General features: G+C 37.1%; 1 protein-coding gene across 5 annotated transcripts in view; it reads left to right on the top strand.

The window, feature by feature from the left end:
• Positions 1–14,734, top strand: part of COL11A1 (collagen type XI alpha 1 chain) — a 151,534-nt gene extending 136,800 nt beyond the window's left edge. For all 5 annotated transcript variants that reach the window (XM_054073371.1, XM_054073373.1, XM_054073369.1 and 2 more), the window contains 10 exons: positions 3,936–3,989; positions 5,167–5,274; positions 5,870–5,923; positions 6,014–6,049; positions 6,149–6,202; positions 7,044–7,293; positions 9,522–9,634; positions 10,417–10,485; positions 11,130–11,363; positions 13,053–14,734. In XM_054073371.1, coding sequence (XP_053929346.1) covers positions 3,936–3,989; positions 5,167–5,274; positions 5,870–5,923; positions 6,014–6,049; positions 6,149–6,202; positions 7,044–7,293; positions 9,522–9,634; positions 10,417–10,485; positions 11,130–11,363; positions 13,053–13,199 — 1,119 coding nt within the window. In that variant the 3' untranslated portion in view covers positions 13,200–14,734. The remainder of the gene's footprint in view (positions 1–3,935; positions 3,990–5,166; positions 5,275–5,869; positions 5,924–6,013; positions 6,050–6,148; positions 6,203–7,043; positions 7,294–9,521; positions 9,635–10,416; positions 10,486–11,129; positions 11,364–13,052) is intronic.
• Positions 14,735–18,706: the final 3,972 nt, after the last annotated feature.

Genomic DNA, 18,706 nt, shown 5'->3' with positions numbered 1-18,706 from the left:
AAACCAAGCTCCCAGTTTCTAGGGCGTCTAGGGCATACCACAGTTTTTCTTTGTGTTAGTGATATGATTAAAGCAAGGGAGGCTTATAGGTAATGTGTTGTCAAAATTATATCATTGTTTCTATTTACACTTGGTATTTTAGTGCATTTTTTCTAACAAGGTAAAAAAACCACACTGTGAGTGCAAATTGCACAATATTAGTTTTCTTATTCAGCATTATGAGCAGAAATTCAAATCTGAGCTATATCACCAGTGGGGTTAGTTCTTCACATGTCAAGGAAAGGTAATATAATTTGGTGGAAAGATCTCATCTCACTTGCTTTCCAAACTCACTGAAGTAGAGTTCACCTCTGTTGTCACAGTTGAGTGACACATTTAGAATAAAAGAGCTTTGAAACATAAGATGGACTGTTATAGGTTGGCAGAAAAAAAAACCAACCCAAATGTTACATTCTCAAGGCATTTTACAGTGTGCAGGCAGTGTTATCACATACTAAGTAAAATCCACTGTGTTATTTTGGCCAGAAAGTTAACTATGCCAATATAGACAGTCAGATTACTTCAGGAGTATTGGGCAAGATGAGGCTACCCTCTGCTTCACAAATTATGTGGCTCTTAAAGGGAAAGAGGAAGACTGTGGGTAGAAAGTGTGAAGGAAATCCTCTGTTCCTTTTTCTATATGGACTTAGAGGATACAAAAGATGCAGGTCTTTGGGTAGCCTTAATACTGAAAGTTTTTATGCTTAAGCTATTTACCTAAACTCACAGTGTTTCCAAAGAGCATTCACAGTGAGACCTCAAGGTCTGAACATAGCCATAAAATCTTCACATCAGGCTTTTCCAGTATATGAAGATGAAAATGGAAAAAATGGGGAATTCAAACTGAAATGCTGCGTAAAGTAAGACTTCTACCCTAAACCAGTCTTTTACTTGCGTGTGCATATGTGAACATGAGAAATTCCCTTTTCTTTCATTGTCTGAAACACTTTCATGGATGAAAGTATTTGGGTAACCATTTACATTTCCAAAAAAGTTCCAAACATGCAACTTGTTAACCTATAAGCAAAGAGTTTCAGGGCATGTTATTTCTATGCCCCACACACTAGAAAGTTTTTTTCTAGGAACAGTGATCTGGTACATAGGTGTATCTGTTGATCACCTCTGTGCATATAATTATTGATGGTATTACAATGGCCTTTACATATAATTTCATTTTTCTCTGTCCCTTAGAAAGCAACAGTGAGCAAATAATGTGCTGAGGAGACCTTACACTGTAACTCTTCATTTTAACATTGTAATTTTGGCTAAATTCTCATGGATAATGCATTGCAAGTCAGAGACTGGGAACAATGAATGAGAAGCTGCAATTTAAAGGACTCCCATGTGCTCAGCCCGTAATAAAAACCTTTTCTCTCCAAGGAGTTTATGATGGAACCACCACCATAGTTTTCAAATTATGTGCCCAGTTTACAAATAAAATGCATGGGAGACAAATCAGAGAACTGAAAACTAATCTCCTCAGTTACAATTCTGTGCTGAATTCTAAAAGCCAATGAACAATTATTCAGAAATAATAAGCATCCCTTTCCCGTATGTAAGTCAACAGAAGCCTCCAAATACATCGTGAAAAGATGTGTCTTCCAACATTTGAGATCTTAAATAAATACTCTATTCAAACCTGAAGTGGAGTGTATTAATTCAACTATATACTCCCAAATGCACAGGCTTCCTGTCGGCTCTACAAGAACTTTTTTTCAGATGCGTTGCTACAACTTAAACCGTGGTTTGGATTTTAAGGAAGTAAAGTTTATATGTAAAAGTTGCTAAGGTTAGGTCTTGCTCCTTCATCTCCCTCCCTCTTCAGCAGATTGCTATCAGGAGAAAAATATGGAAGCAGATTTGCAGTAGAGCACAACATGCTGCAGGTGAAAATGGCTGATTCTGTATTCCAAAAGCTTAAAAATTTCACTTTTCATTCATGAATTATGTATCTGCCTGGGCTTTTGCATCTAATGATAGTAAAGACGGAAAGGACACACACTGAATAATGTTTTGTATATGAAGTGTTATGGCAGGTTTGAGTCTGTGCCAGGTTGAAAACTTCACTTATTACTGCTATCCATATCATAACTTCACAGATGTCCACTGCCAGCAGGAGACTCGTACTGATGAGATACTGACTTAGTCTAGCAGCTCCGTGCCTAATGCATAGATAGATGTTTGGTGTGAGATTAATAGCCTCTGAGAAATGAATGCCTTTTCTGTGCTTGCGTATCACTGTGTGGCCTAAATTTTTCACCTCATTCTGTACAAATGACACAAAACCAATATTGCCATTCTTATGAACCTCAGAAGATTTCTCAAGTCCCTCAAAGTTATGCTAGAATTATAAATAAGGATTTTTTTTTTTTAGAAAAACTGGCTGTTAGGGGGGAAAAAAAGGAGATTTTAGAAATAGCATCTTTAATGGACTGCTCTTATGACCCCACTAAATATTAAAAAAAGCACTGTCAGGGAAAGTAAGCTTCTGTCAAGTTATAATAAGATTATTCAGTGGTTTTTGCAAGGGATGTGCAGAAAGTAAGATCTATCCATTGGAACGTGCTTATCCTTCACAGGATAAGGTAGCAAAACTGCAGTGGAGCTTTCCAATAAATTCTCTAAGCATCAGCCTGCACTGGAACCACCTGAAAAGAAAAGATTGTTTTGGGTTGCCCCCTCCCATACCCACCCCAAGAATATGAAAGGGCTCTATGTAGAATGGCTCTGTTGACCCTCTGTTGGTTGTTTACATCTCTGTCTCCTGCCCCAGCATATATCTGTTTACAGAAATCTGGCGGCATGGAGCAATGCTTAGGGGCTACTGCAGGTAACACTTAGAATAAAGAACATTTCTTACTCAGTTTCATAAAGTAACGTATGTTGTTACTGTGCTGCAGCAAGGTTGGTTTGTAAATGCAAATTAAAAAATCATAAGCTGCTTATATGATGTGAACCATGTAATGCCTAAAAAGCTATAGGTTTAATACCTTTGTAATGCAGGGGTATTATCCATATCCAACAAGATATCCATATCTCCGAAGAGACTAAGGCATTTCCTAAAAACATTTAGGATTGCCTAGACTAGTATTGTAAAACTTAAGTAATTTATGTAACTGATCACATTTACAGAAGTGACAAAAGACCATAAGCTTGTACATGTTAGTGGAGCTCACACACCTAAGCCACGTTGCGTGAGCTTGCAATGTTGAGTGGAGAAGACTTGAATATTTAGAAAATATAAATTTAATTGCAATATCCATGGTCATACAGGAGTGAGAGGTGGCAAGCCAAGGAAGTCATAATCCCAAGACAATGCCTTGAGTGCTGAAATAAAGTATGAGGTAGTTCTCCAACAAAATAATATTGAAGAGCAATTATTATGAGCAACCTGATTTATATTCTGCAAAAATCTTACTGAGCTGTAGTAAACTAGGAGAAAATAAATTGAGATTCTTTCCACTGTTTTATGAAAGAAAGGGCTTAAATAAGCAAGTAATAAAGTACAGCAGCTAAAGTGGAAGTAATAATTGAAAACGTAAAGTAACCACAAACAAAAAATTATTTGAATATATATTCTTTTATCATTTGCTGTATACTTTCAGTGCTCTTTAAGAATTTAGTTGACCCTCTGCTTCATAGATTTCTAATCATACAACTTTTTATAGATTTCTAATTATAAAGTAATTTAAATGCTACAATAACATCATTATGCCTTTTTAAACATACATTTCAACTTTATCCTGAGCCCTCGGTCACATACCATCAATCACAACCATCAGCCACTGAGTGACTCTATACTTTGACTAACACTACCTTTAATAATAGTTCAAGAAAACATGAGCTGTGCAGTATGTTAAAACTTATTTTAACATTACTTCCCTTGATTTACTTAGGGTCCGCCTGGCTTGCCTGGCCTGAAAGGAGATCCAGGTTCCAAAGGAGAGAAGGTAAATTTTTATTCATTGTTTGTACTCTTGTAATTTTGACCCTGTCTAAAAGTCTGTATAAAATTAGCAGAAAGAAACACTAGAGGTTTTGTATCAGAAACCAAGACAACTTAACATGTCTATCAATAAGCTTTCTATAGCCTTAATAGCAGTCATGAAGCTTTAAGCCACATCTCTTATCCTGGAGATACATAGAAAGAGAAAGATTGCTGCCTGTATGGTAATCAGTTCACCAGGTGATTCTTCCTTGTAATGAAAATCGCAAAGACATTGATGTAAAGAGAAATGTCGGTTTTACAAAAACAAACTAAGTAGAAATAAAAAGTATTTGAAAATTTCGTTTGAAACAACAAAATATAAACATCAAACAGCTATAATACATTCTTTTGAAATAATGGATTGAAACAAAGAATCATAGAGTCATGGAATGGTTTGAGTTGGAGGGGGCCTTAAAGTTCATTGAGTTCCAACCCCTCTGCCATGGGCAGGGACACCTCCCACCAGACCAGGCTGCCCAAGGCCCATCCAACCTGGCCTTGAACACCTCCAGGAATGGGGCAGCCACGGCTTCCCTGGGCAACCTGTGCCAGTGCCTCAACACCCTCAGCGTTAAGAAATTCCTCCTTATGTCTAGTCTAAATCTGCCCCTCTCCAATTTAAAGCCATTCCCCCTTGTCCTATCACTACATATCTTTGTAAGAAGTTCCTCCTCAGCTTTCTTTTAGGCCCCCTATCTGGGGCAGCATTTTCTAGTGCAGTTCCAATTATTGATTGCTTGTGTGTCGGAGAAAAACTGCATAGAGAAAGGGATATGATATCATTGTATCTTGAGAATTTCAATTTTTATTTACAAAATGCTTTGATCAGCTTTTTATACAGCTGTATGACATGTGGGGAAAATGTGCAACTCTATAATGTGCTTTTAGCATTTAAATGTGAAAATTGGTATAAAATCTGTACCCACAGGTATTGTTATTTCTTTATCAGTTTCAGTAAGGACTATGGTGTACTTAGATCTGTTTTACGGTCACAGCTTGCAAATAATCTCTAAGTCCAAAAACAAACTAACAGCAATGAATATGCTGTTATTTTTTCCAAATAATTTGTTTTCAGGTTAATTGTCGACTAGCAACAGTGATGACTATATATTAACTATATTTTCTTCTATTTTGTTTAGGGACATCCTGGTTTGATTGGCCTGATTGGACCTCCAGGAGAACAGGGTGAAAAGGGTGATAGGGGTCTTCCTGGCCCACAAGGATCTCCTGGAGCCAAGGGTGATGCAGTGAGTAAAATATGCTTGTGTTTTCATTCAGGTTCTGTGCAAGCAAAGATCATGGATTCTAGTCTTTCTTTTGAGAGAAAAGTAGGTTTCTATAAACTTTTAACATCCAGAGCCTCCTGCTAGAGGTTAAAATTTTCCTAGGCATTGTACAAACACAGTGAAGTTAAACAGCTTAAAATGCGATTATAGAGTGTTTCAGAAGACCAAGGAAACACATACACCTAATTTAGGGATGAGGTAAAAGTAGCAGCACCAATTTAATTGTGTTTATTAACTCTACTGCCCAAAGTAGCTTCCTTTCTCATAGTCATTAAGTCCTGTTTTAAGGCACTAAGTAAAAAGTGATGTTTCCAAGCCAATCGTGAGGGAAACACAGTTGTGATTATATATACAGCAGCATAAGAACAACTACAAGCAAATCAAACTGTCAGATAATATTTTAAACTTAAAAACTATTTTAGTCACTAGCAAATGGCCTTAAACAAAACTCATCAGAGTTGAACGTATAGTGGGACTAACTACCATTTTCATAGATATGCATTTTTCAATCCAGCATACAAAATACTTCTGTACTTATTATCTTATTCCTTCTTAGGGAATTTCTGGTCCTGCTGGTCCACTCGGTCCCCCTGGTCCTCCTGGTTTACCTGTAAGTAGTTTATTATAGTCTTCTTTTTCATAATACTCCAATGTTGCATGAAAAAATATTCCAACTATAGTTATATGTTCTTTCCTGTAGGGTCCCCAAGGTCCAAAAGGTTCTAAAGGATCCAGTGTGAGTAATTCTCCTCTATGTTTTTTGTTCTTTTACTTAATATTTGTGTGTATTACTTTTTAACATGGTCAGCACTGCATTTCTTTCATTACTCTATAGGGTCCTGCTGGTCAAAAGGGTGACAGTGGGTTACCTGGTCCACCTGGTCCTCCAGTAAGTAAGAACTCTTATTTGACGTGCTCACACATTACATTATCATGATGACTCTATTTTGACACGGGCAGAGAACGTTCATGAACTCACAGCTGAGGAAAATAATAATTGTTTGAAAATTCTCAGATCCACCAGACAAAGAAATATATTGTTTGCACTGAAAGAGCCATTAGAAACTTAAAAAAAAAAACAAATAACTCCCCCCCACCCTCCCAAAAAACAACTACCCTCCCCAATAATTATTTCATGTGTTTTATTGAAGCATAGGAAATGGAATTATTTTGGGTTTCCCTGTTTCTGATACTCTTCTGATTCCTCTTCTGTTTCTGATACTTCTTTTTTTCATAGCATAACAATTGAAAATGAAAGCAATCCAAATCTGAATTGTTTCATTTTCTTGAGATGAAATATTGCTTCATAAACCCCGAGTGGAACTTTTAAGTTTTATCATAGCAAACTTCCACGGTTTTCATTTGTCGTAGCCTGTGCCTATGCTTCAGGGAATTGCCAGGGATGAAAAGGGAATTGCCAGGGATGAAAAGGCAATTGCAAGTCAGTTCTACATGCTTAACTTATGTGACGGCAGCACACTTCACCATTCAGCAGTGTAGTGAGAAGAGTTTAGAGCACGATGATTATTTCACCTTCTACAATCATTTTTTTTCTGCAAATAAACCAAAGCACATAGGCATAAATTTGAAGAACATAAATGAAATAAAGAAATAAAAATTTTGAAGAAAACATATTCAAAGCATCTCCAAGCCACATTCTGTGGTTTTTGTGCATTTATGCAGCCAAAAAAAACCAACAGAAAAGGTAACCAGTGTTTATTTCCACTCAGGGTCCTCCAGGTGAGGTAATCCAGCCGCTGCCAATCCAGTCACCGAAAAAGACAAGAAGGTCACCTGATTACATGTTATCTGATGCTGGTGATAATATTCTGGATTATTCCGATGGCATGGAAGAGATCTTTGGTTCATTGAATTCACTGAAGCAAGACATTGAACATATGAAGTTTCCAATGGGCACTCAGAATAATCCAGCGCGAACTTGCAAAGACTTGCAGCTCTGCCACCCAGACTTCCCAGACGGTATGTTCATATTTCATGACAAAAGCAAACAGGGCTGAAGTTATGATTTGCTAAGATACTTCAGGAGAATAATTAAGTATTGGTAGATGCTTAGTTTAGTTGCTCAACAAGTACAGTCTCATTAAATCCATTTTCGCAGGTGCAAAACTTTATAAAATGTGAGTAAGACATGTTCTTTTAGTAGAAGCCAAAATTCTTTGAACATATAACCTGATTTAGTTTGAGATATAAAACTTTTTGAAGTGCTAAACAAAAAACAGTTATTGTTTTGAAACGTGGGCCTTTTGTTTCCAGAACTATCCAAACAGGAGAGGGATGAAAGACTGATGCTATTTAGATCAATCAAAAGTAAAATCGTAAATGCCAGCATGCTTGTATAGCTAACAGATTCTTTTAAAAGAAATGAGGATTGGTTTAGTAGCTGTATGCTTTAGCTTAGCATAATCATATAAAATAGCATTGGTATTAATATTACATGGGATTTATTATTGATTATACCTCTCAAAAATGTCTTATTCTTTTACCCTTAGAAACAATAATTTGTTCTACTGCACGACTGCTGTTTGTTCTATATCATTCAACAAATACACAACAAATACACATGCAATTTTCTCTGATACTGTTCCATGCTTCTAAGTACTAGCTTAATAAGATGCAGAGTAGGCACTGTGTTCTAAAGAACTATCTTGATTTAATTATTCTTTGTTGTTTGCTTCTTTTTTTCATGAGTTTACCCCTCTGGAAAGGTTTAAATGAAAGCCAGCCTTCACAGAGTTTTCATCCTTTCCTGTTTTTTTTTTATTATAATGGATATTTCTCCCAGTTCAAAACAATATTTTTCTGGTTTTAAATAGGAAGAAAAATAGATTTTGACAGTTTAATAATATTTTATTGCCTTCGCTCTAGGTAGATAAAAACAGATGGTTGCCTTGAGGAGTAGTTAAGCAGTGTATGTGCTATATGAAAAGTACATATTTTACAATTCAGTACCTCCATAATAATGGATGCTTTTTTATAGAACGCGTTCACCTTCTTCATTTACCAGTATTTGCTTATTATTTGAAGCTTTCTTTGTATGAAAGTAATCTTATTTTGGTTAAAATAAAAATAGATGCATTCATTACAATAAAAAAATTCTCCAGGGACAAGATTTACAGGTAGGAAAGACTGTTTTCGATAAATACAGCCTGAATCAATAGAATTTTAATACCATAAGTGCTTTGTCTATTCCTTGTATTCAGAAGACAGAACTGGTGAAAGGATTTGTCATGCCTTTGTGAAACCTCCACTATTTGGTTGAGACTGGATTAGAACAGCAGTGTCAGAAAATCTTTTGCTGTCTCGCTGTGAAACTAGCTGGAGATAAGGACCCACTGCACAGAAACTGCCATTAGAATAGTAGTTTTTAAAAAGCGCTGATTTTTTATGGACCTTGGATTGACTGCAGCTCTTTTTCTTGGCCAGCTTTCAGTCGCCCTAGCATTGTAGGGTCAGAATTCTCGATCACACTGGTCTGGTAGGACTGTGGGAAGCCTCACACAGGTTTCAACCGTCTTTCCCACTAACCAAGCGTTATTAAAGGTGTTTTTATCAACTAAAGCAGCCCAAAGTTTCACTAGTGTTGTGTCTTCATAACCCAGTAGTAAAAAACATCTTTGCTTGAGACATATCTCTCTGACTGAAAGCTTTAAGTACTTGCACCAGCTACAACCTCACGAAGTCCTGTGTGACAGCATCTTTATGTAGACAGATAACGTAGATGACTCCAGACTTTGCTCTCTCACCTAAGCCACAGCTTATTTCTGCCTAAGGCTGCCTTTGCTCTGTTTTTGAGAGTCCTGTCACCACAGGTACAAATTATCCTTCTAGCTGAAATACTGAAAAGGCCAAAGTGTTGAGACCTGCCACGTATGTTTCACACATAATGTCTTTCCTCCTCTAGACTGAGCTCTCCACAGTTCCTCCATAACCTCAGTAGTATCCTGCAAGAGTCAAGGTTTGAAGTAAAGGTAGATGAAAACCAAAGCACTCAGATAAAAATACACTTTATCTTTCATAATAAACAGCAGCAACAAATCACAAGGCAGAAAAGAAAGGGTTACTTTCTCATCAGTCATATAAAATAACTTTGCTACAAACTTTGGAGGGCCATTAGTTAGTAATAAAATCTGAATCTTCCAAATACCATTTTGACTATATAAGGCAAATATTTTTCTCATTTGTTTTAGGGGAATATTGGATTGATCCTAACCAGGGCTGTTCTGGAGACTCCTTCAAAGTATACTGCAATTTCACAGCAGGTGGGGAAACTTGCATCTACCCAGATAAGAAATCTGAAGGAGTAAGTACTGATCTGTGTTTTCAGTTGGCTGTTGAAAGATCACTGTTTCAGTGTTGAACTGAACAGGATAACTACCTTGTAACGTTTTCATGCCTCTGTCTTACTGATTCCAATGAAATTCTGAATGAAGGGGTAAAAGGTGTAAACAGCATTTTCACTCTTTTGCTTAGGTAGGGAATCTGTGCACCTGCTGGCTAACCTTTCACTGCGTTTCAGAATGCAACATAGCTGTGCAGCTAGTTAAAGTTCGTAGTCCAGGCTTTGACACCTAAAAGCTAAAGTCTTACAGTGTTTCTCTATTGAGTTCATTTATTCATTTATACCTATGCAAAGTAGATGTAAAACAGTATGTATTGTGTCATCACTCATTGTTATAAATTACCTCTGATGGGGCATCTGGTGTAGAGGAAGGCTTTCTAAAAGCTTGCCTAAATGAGAGAGATCTATCAGCATCAACAACAGAGAAATCTCTAATTCAGGCAGCCTTCACAGGAACAATTTATACCAGCAGTTTACCTGAATCTTAACAGATGACAGCAATCTCCCTTAAATAGAACTAACTCTCTTTATAAGCTGTCACCCTGGACTCCATTTAAAGTCAGCTATTTGAAGGCATCCTATACAAGAAAAACATTCTATTTTAGAGCTTTAAAGAGGTAAAATTTCAGAAAGAAGAATCGTTCTTTACTGTCCGATGTGACATTTTTCCCAGGTAATGTTAAACCTTCATATCTTTTAACATATGTGGTAAATACTTTGATCTCTGCTGTTCTACCACACAGGTTAGAATTTCATCATGGCCAAAGGAGAATCCAGGATCTTGGTTTAGTGAATTTAAGCGAGGCAAACTTGTAAGTTGTCACTGCAACACAACAATTATTAATACATCAAATGCATGCTAGCAGTTACCAACAGATCCCAAGGAATTTTAACTATTTAGATAATGAAAAGACTTTTCAGTCCCTGCCTTTTTGCCCTAAATGTCAGGGCAGCTATATTGCCACTGCACAGCAGAAGTCTGCTCTGCGTTGTCCCACAGTGATCCAAGTGGTCGCCTGCACAGCTAATGATGAGGTTCTGGCTTCTGACAGACCACACATCACCACTGAACCTTAGTAAACCAGCTGGAGATGAAACCCTGCCCCATTCTAGGTAACTGGAAATATATGGAGTATGAAAAGATGAAACTGCAGGCTGACATGACTTTGTATAAAAACAGATTCCCAAAGTGATTCTACTGTTTTACACTATACAGTAGGAGTCATTCTCTGTCTTTCCTATTAGAATAAAGTTAAAACTATAGTTCTTCACCCTAAATACATTACTACAACATGAAAATCTATTTAGTGAGTCATAGCTTTATTGAACTTTAAAACTCCATAAAGGTTGAGTTTTCAATGGAAGTGTTATGAGGTTCTTTTGTCAACATTAAGTTTGTTTTGCATTTTAACAGGGGAAATAGGTAAATATTCATGTACCTTCTTATATTTTCCAGCTTTCCTACTTGGATGTTGAAGGCAATTCCATTAATATGGTTCAAATGACATTCCTTAAACTATTGAGTGCCTCTGCCAGACAAAATTTCACTTACAACTGTCATCAGTCTGTAGCTTGGCATGATGCGTCGTCTGACAGCTATGACAAAGCACTAAGGTTCTTAGGATCAAATGATGAAGAAATGTCTTATGACAACAATCCTTACATCAAAGCTCTTCACGACGGCTGTGCGGTAAGTAGAGTATCAGAAGAGTCTTTATGAAACCAACCTGTCAATTTAAGTAGAAATCAAACAAATTCATTTTTCACAGCTTTCTTTTGAGAAAAGATTTCTAAGCACTTTATTTTTAATAGACTGCCTTTTAGTATAATCAGTTTTAACTACAGTACACTAGTCCTTTATTTAATTTCCAAATATGTACCAAAAAAGAAAAAATAACCGTAAGACAAGCAACAGAAGTGGGACAAACCTGGCATGGATACAGGCTGTCAGCACCAATGTGCTGAAACTAGACTATCTGCTAGTATGAACACAGTAGAAGAGAAGAACAGAAGCAAAAGAGCATAATTATGGGAGGCAGCCCATCAGCAGTATACATTTATACTCAAAATCAAGGCATATGCTTACAGCATACTTAGTGAATACGGTAAAAAAATGTATGAACTAAGCCATATGTATGTATGCAGTCACAGCGAATTAGTTTGTATAATTTTACATGTGACATCATATTTCCTTTTATCTTCTTTTGGTAGTCAAAGCCAAGCGAAGTTTCAGAATCCTCTCTTAGCTCAGCTAAAATCTCTGGAGCTGTCTGAACATGCATCAGCTCACTGACCACCTCTCCAGCAGGATCTTTGTAGGCCTAGCAACAGTTACCTCTTTTCAGAAACACAACCATTTGTGCTGAACACTTTGAAACAAAGACATCAAAGGAGCAAGTGACAGTTGAATCCTCGTTAATTATTTTGTGTTTTGATATGGGACCGTTTTGAAGACAGTTCCTGAGAAATCAGTGATGGAGAATCAGAGACCTGAAAGTGCCTGGATGGCTCTGACAGAGATACAGCTCAGTTAGTTGCAGAAATTTCTCCTCTCAGTGATGGCATTCTGTTACACCACTCCTCGTGCCAGCCTCTCTGTATGTCCTGTATATTTATTTTGCTCTTGTGATCCACACTGCGTTAGTGTGGAGAGCTTGAAGTGATTTAGGGTGTAACTCTGTCACTGAACTGAGAGTGCTTGGATCTACCACCTTGGATGCACATCTAAATTCCAAGCCCCTGGCATAGCTGAAAGGGGTCTCAGCAAGATATGAAAGACCATCTGCATGAAGTGCCGTCCTAGTAACTAACATGGTGGCTTGTCTGGATGATATTTAGAGAAGTTAGAAAGCGTTTGTTAGGAAGTAAGAGTGTGCTTTCAAACCTGGTTTCTAAGCGCATCAGTTGGCTGTCCTGTCAGACTACTACTTTCTTTCGTGTCCAAACAGCTACTGTAATATTTCGTGAGATGGATACAGTCTTCCTTCTTAGAAGTTGATCTTTCTTCTGACTTTCAGAACTAATTAGTGATTTCTTCACAAGGAAGACACCCACTGCTATGAGAATATAGTATAGATGTGAACTCAGAATTCTCTGAGAAATATTCAATGTCTTAGATAGTTTTGCATTTGTAGACCTACTTTAGTAAGTCAGAAAGCTATGGGACAATCACTTTCTAAAATCAAAGACAATTCATGTCATTATTTTTAAATAAAATCCTAATAAAACATAAAGTTTAGCGTTTACAATATCCAGTGCGTGAAGGGGGCAATAATTTATAAATTCTACCCTTCAGAGATAACTAGTGAAGATCTACAGCATGTGTTTACTGCTCTGATATGTAACCATATTTGTTTTTCTTTTGCTTCTTTTTTAACAGTCAAGAAAAGGCTATGCAAAGACGGTGATCGAAATCAACACACCCAAAATAGACCAAGTGCCTATAGTTGATGTGATGATCAATGACTTTGGTGATCAGAACCAGAAGTTTGGATTTGAAGTCGGCCCTGTCTGCTTCCTTGGTTAAGCTTAATACAAAGTCAGATCAACAAAAATGTTGCACTTTGGTGCTACCAACCCACTTCATGCCACATGCAAGTTTTGAATAAGAATGGCATAGAAAATATGTCTTGCTGTGTATGTATGTCTTATCTAGTAAGTAATTGTTGCCCTTGTAGGGCCAGAATCACATGACTTAAACTTATTTTGCAAAGATGCTGTGGCACAGACAGACAACATAAGGCTCACTTTAGGAACACCCCCCTTTGGATTCCTTTGGTGCTGTAAAAGAACAAACAACATGGTGCTCCTTCTATTACAACAAAGAGGTGTTAAGAAAGTATTTAATATACTGTAATTATTCTATGTACAGTACTATACTGTTATTTCTCTGTCCATTTCCAAAACTTGCATGTGTCTCTGAATTGCATCTGGCTCTTATTTTGTAATTGCAGAACTACATTGTCAATACTGTGTATGTATTCTGAAAAAGTAAAGCTGTAATTGCCAGTGAAGCCAATTCCATTTCAGATTAATAATAAAACCCCTTTGTATATATTGTTGTTGAAGAGCTTTGTTATTTGAAGTCGCCAACAAAATTTAAGGTGGCAAAACTGGAAGATCTTGAGCAGCATTGCAAACAACTCTTTTCTGCTGATATCACTCTGTGATGATAAAGTTCAATAGTGAAACCACCATCAAAGGTGCTGTGTTCCATGGTGCTATACCTCAGACTTTTTATTTTCTTTCATAATTCCAGAATTCCATACGATACCTGTATATACCTAAAAGAGACAAGTTTATATTTTTGGGTGGGGAAAATATGTAAGAAACAAAGCAACTTCTGTGTGAGAGATCTGTTATAAATCTGTGTGAAATAAATTAGTCATATAGCTTTCCTTCTTTTTTTTTTTTTTTAGATGTCATCTGAATTTTATTTCCATTGTGCTTGTCTGGTCTGCATAAATATTAAAACTGGATTCTAAACAGTTATTTATGGATTTTTTGCAGTGTTTACTTAGATTTTTATGTAAGCAATGATGGGTGTTTTCTTCCTGAACTGGATAAAAAAAGTTCCACAGAGTGGTCCTATACAATATTTGCCCATCCCATTAATATGAATTTTTTTTTCCTGTTATTTCAACCCAAGGCCAGGGATGCAATATGTCTAGGTCATGTGATTCTACATAGTTGCTAAGCAACATGTGAGGGGACCGCTTCCTACAGAGCTGTCTTTGACCCAATTTGCTATTCAAATCTCACCAAAAAAAGTTGGTTTGGCCTTCCCTCTGAACATTTTATTCAGGTAGTTGGAAGTAGAAATTACATTTTAGTTTTACAACACAAATCCTTTTGTAATTATTTTTCATAATATATGTAAGACTTGAAAAGAAATGTTTGTTTCTATTTCTTATAAATTGTTAAATTAAATAGTACTAGCTTCTGCTGGCTCATTTCCAACTGGTATTTTCTTATGCACGTTTATACATGTAAAAGTGAGATTTCAAAAGTCAACTTCTTGCTGTTCATATTTTCTTTTATTTTTGAACCAAAGTTTGTAACTGTCACCTCAAAGAGGAAGATACAAATTTTATTAATAAAATCAAGTTGTGTCTATTTGGATGGATCATTCTCTTTGTTTTCATTGTCCAAAACTCACCCACTGTCATTGCTGTAACTTCACTCTGCTTCCAGACCACCCAGACTAGAAAAAAAGTAATCTTAGTACCTGTCCACATAATACTATTGAACACAAGACAGGAACCTGATATTCTTTCCCCAGTCACTTTCTCACAAGCTATAGTGTCTTAGTGCTTCACAAGGTAGTGCTTATCCTTGTAGGATCCCACAAGATAGGCAAATGACCCTGTTTATTCGTAGGAAACACAAGACCTAGACCAAGACCCAGAATCTACCGGAACGCACAATTTCCAGTACCTTCTTTTTGATAGTGGAACCAGAACTGATGAGGTGTCCGAGGTAGAGACATGACATATGCCACCTGGGATAAGGAGCACAAGGATTCAGGGGCCTCCTCCTAAACAATTTATAATTTTTAAAACTGTTCTTTATGAACTCTGGTTACACCCATGATAGCCATGAAATAAGCTGGAATAACTTTGGCAGAGGAGCAGCTACTTTCTGCTGCTCAAGTTGGGAAGGTTAAGTTAGTGCTGAGCTACTTAATCCTATCTAAAAAACCTCTTCTGGGTGTTTTAGGGTGATGTGGGTGAAAAAATAAAGATAATTGTGATTTGACAGAGTCAGGATTACACTGCAGCAAAACAGTGGTTTTCAGAGTGCATTGGTGTGTGCAACAAACTAAACAAATGCAGCTCTTTTCCAGATTTGCACTAAGTGTCTTGCAATAGTTTGTGTTGACAGCACCCCAAAGGAGGAAATCAACTTGAGTATTCTATATCTCCTAGGCAAGGACTCAACAGGTTTATTCTTTAGCCTTTCTTAAGGCTTTAGCCAGGTACCTCACTCTTTGTCCTTGTTTTATTTGATCTTGTTTTCAGTCTGGGTGGGCCATCATTCTGGCTAAGGTCAATGGTCACCGTGTGACCTGTTTCAAAAATAAGCAGTTATTTGCTTAAGATTCTTCTTCTTGTGAACATCTTTGTTAATTTTAAATGTAGCTTCTCGTGCTAATGACTGGTAGGAGTTGCCTAGTAGCAATATTGCCTTAATAGCATTTGATTTGGTGTTACAAGCACATTCACTTTTCTGTGAATGAACATCTTCTATTGTACATGCACCAAAAAATAGCACAACAATGACAAAAGACAGGATATTAAATGTCATGCCTATTATATTTACCTGGCAATGTGTCTTATTTGTTTTCCTTTTCTAGGTACAAATATTATCAAAAAGCTCATTGTTAATTTGGTAAAAAGTAATACCAAGATTATTGCAAAGGAGTACACTGCTTTAAAGATATTCATTTTGTTTTCAATAAGGACATAAAAGATTATTACAGTGAAGAAGGCTGCAGGCATACAGATATTCAGATGCACCGCTCTCGCCAAAATTAGGCCTATTTTTTTCTCAGCTGTGTGAATGAAGGCTCTGTTCTAACAAGAGAGGATGCAGCCGAAGCCTACAATGCTACCATGGACACGTTTTATCTAGGTTCTCTGAGGAGCTTTGCCAGACCTTGAATTTGTTTCCAGTTCCCCAAGGGTGGAGAAGTGATCTACATCAAAACACATCTGAGTTATTAAGAATTCAGCAGCAGGACTGAAATCTAACTGTCTTCTCTGCACTCCGGTGTGATCTGAGAAATTATTTTTTTTAACATCAAAAAGACATTGTAGCTAAATCTTGCTGAAGCATGAAAGAACTCCAGCTTACATGATGATGAAAATGAGGATCAAATGAAAGTTCAGTCCATCCAGTTTGCTGCCATTGCTTTATACGCCACTAAAACATAATTTATGTAAAAATAGGAGATGACCAAACATGCAGTCAATGAATTATGGTAAGATCCGTGAATAGTAAGTCAATGCATCTGTTTTCTCTTCCTTTTTCTTGATGGTGCCAGTTGTTCTGTTCCAGTCCAGAGTTTAGTCTCCAGTCTGTTATCTGATTTCCTTTCATCATCATTTGGTAATTTGTATTTTGGTCAATGATGCCGACTACTTGATTGCCTTTCAATATCTACCATAGATTTTATCAGCTACTACAATGTAATAGCAGCAGTAGCTTTCAATTTCCTCGTTGTCAGCCATTCAACACCCAAGTGACTAACGTTATTGCTTTTCCTCATACTCATCTGGTATTTTCAGAGCAACATAAGGCTGAGCAAGAATAATGACTCAACCTCTTTCATGATTTTAAAACAAAAACCATCTGCCAAAGACAGTGCAAATAAGCCTGCAATGGATAAAAAGAAAGTGGGGAATTAATCACTTTCCAAATGATACAGTAAGCGCAATAGATGATGGAATGTTTATCATAATTTCTTCTTCTGTGTACATTAAAGATGATTGGATATAAGTACCTGTCTGAGTTCATTAACAGCTTTCAAAGTCATCTTCTAGTTTCATGCTTCAGCCTTCGCTTTATGCCCTAAATTGTGCTAAATAATCTTATTTGCATGAAAACCAAATTAATTATTGAAGGTCCTGAAAGTTCTCCAAACTGGATCTTCTGCTGCGTTTTGTCTGTAGTAGGATGTAATGAGTAATTAAAAGACCCTTTCCGAATCCACAGGGCTGGGACAAGAGTCTAGAGGCTGCCTAGAGTCACAGGATTATCTTAATGACCAGGAATGAACAGAGATTCCTCCTACTCAGTTCCCATCTCATCCTGAAATATCTCATAACCAGAGATCTTGAAAGCAGCCACAGCACACCGTGCGCTTGCAGCGACACGAGGCTGTAGTGTTGTGTGGTCTGCAGACGCACAGCCTGCGAGCTCTGTAGTTCCCTACCCCAACATGGCTCGAACAGAGCCATAAACCTGAGGTTTTAAATGGAAAATATTAAATAAATGTTGAAATTGTGAACTGAGCTCAGGATGTGACTAACAAATAACAACAACAACAACATTCCAATACTATTAGTGTTTCTGAAATGGAGATACTAATTTGTGAAGTGTTAGGTTACTCCAAATCTTATGCAGAACGCCTGGTGACGTCAGCGAGGCTGTTATCACCAACACGACCGAATTCTGGAGCAGGTGCTTTTCATAACGGCATGTAAAGTATGTCAAGCAAATGAAAAGTGGAGACCTTGAGAAAGAAGTTATTTTTATTGACATCAAAGCTCCTTTCTGTCAAATATTAACAAAAAGTAAGGTAAAGCTTTATATTCTACTCATACCGCCTCTTGAGCCTATGCCTTTTTTTATTAGAATATCATCTAAGTGGCAGCTCAGGTGAGAAAGTAACTCTGCTTTGTGCTTCTATTGCCCAAATTTGTTCTCAAGATAACACAGCACAATGCAAAGGCTTAGGCCCCGGAAAATGCATAAATATGTAATCTTCATAGCATTCACTGTTCAGCAGCCTTCTGATTTGAATGTATAGGGATCCCTTATCCCTTTGTTATTCCTCAGAAGGATTTTAGAAATATCTACTTTGCTCTAGGCCTGCAGAACTGCTCAATGCACAGATATTAAGATCAAAGCTATTTACTGTCAGAAAGGGCCAAAAATCGAATTTTAATTTGTAAAAACATTCCACAGCAGTCCCATTTCTAAACAGTCCAAAGTATTTTTCACCTACCCATCTCTCCTCCTTTTTTTAATGGTGATGTTTCAGTTTGAAATTATAAGGCATTTGTCTTCAAACTGACTGAAAATATTTGGCTGGTAGGAGGAAGTCCACCGGTATCCACACAGGTTCATTCCCTGTGTGCTGGGAGACAGGAGCTGGGTACAACCCTGACAGTGGAATAAAGGCATCTGTCTAGAATAAAGACACAATAAAAGCAAGCAGAAATAGTTCTCAGCATACAACAGAAAGGAGAAAAGTGTAAGGAAAACGAAGGAAATAAGGAAGAAGTGGGGAGACGAGTGGGAAAAGGA

This window comes from Cuculus canorus, chromosome 8 (assembly GCF_017976375.1).
Source record: "Cuculus canorus isolate bCucCan1 chromosome 8, bCucCan1.pri, whole genome shotgun sequence".
Classification (NCBI taxonomy): Eukaryota; Metazoa; Chordata; class Aves; order Cuculiformes; family Cuculidae; genus Cuculus; species Cuculus canorus.
The sequence above is the reverse complement of the archived record's forward strand: the minus strand, read 5'-3'. Positions and strand labels throughout refer to the sequence as shown.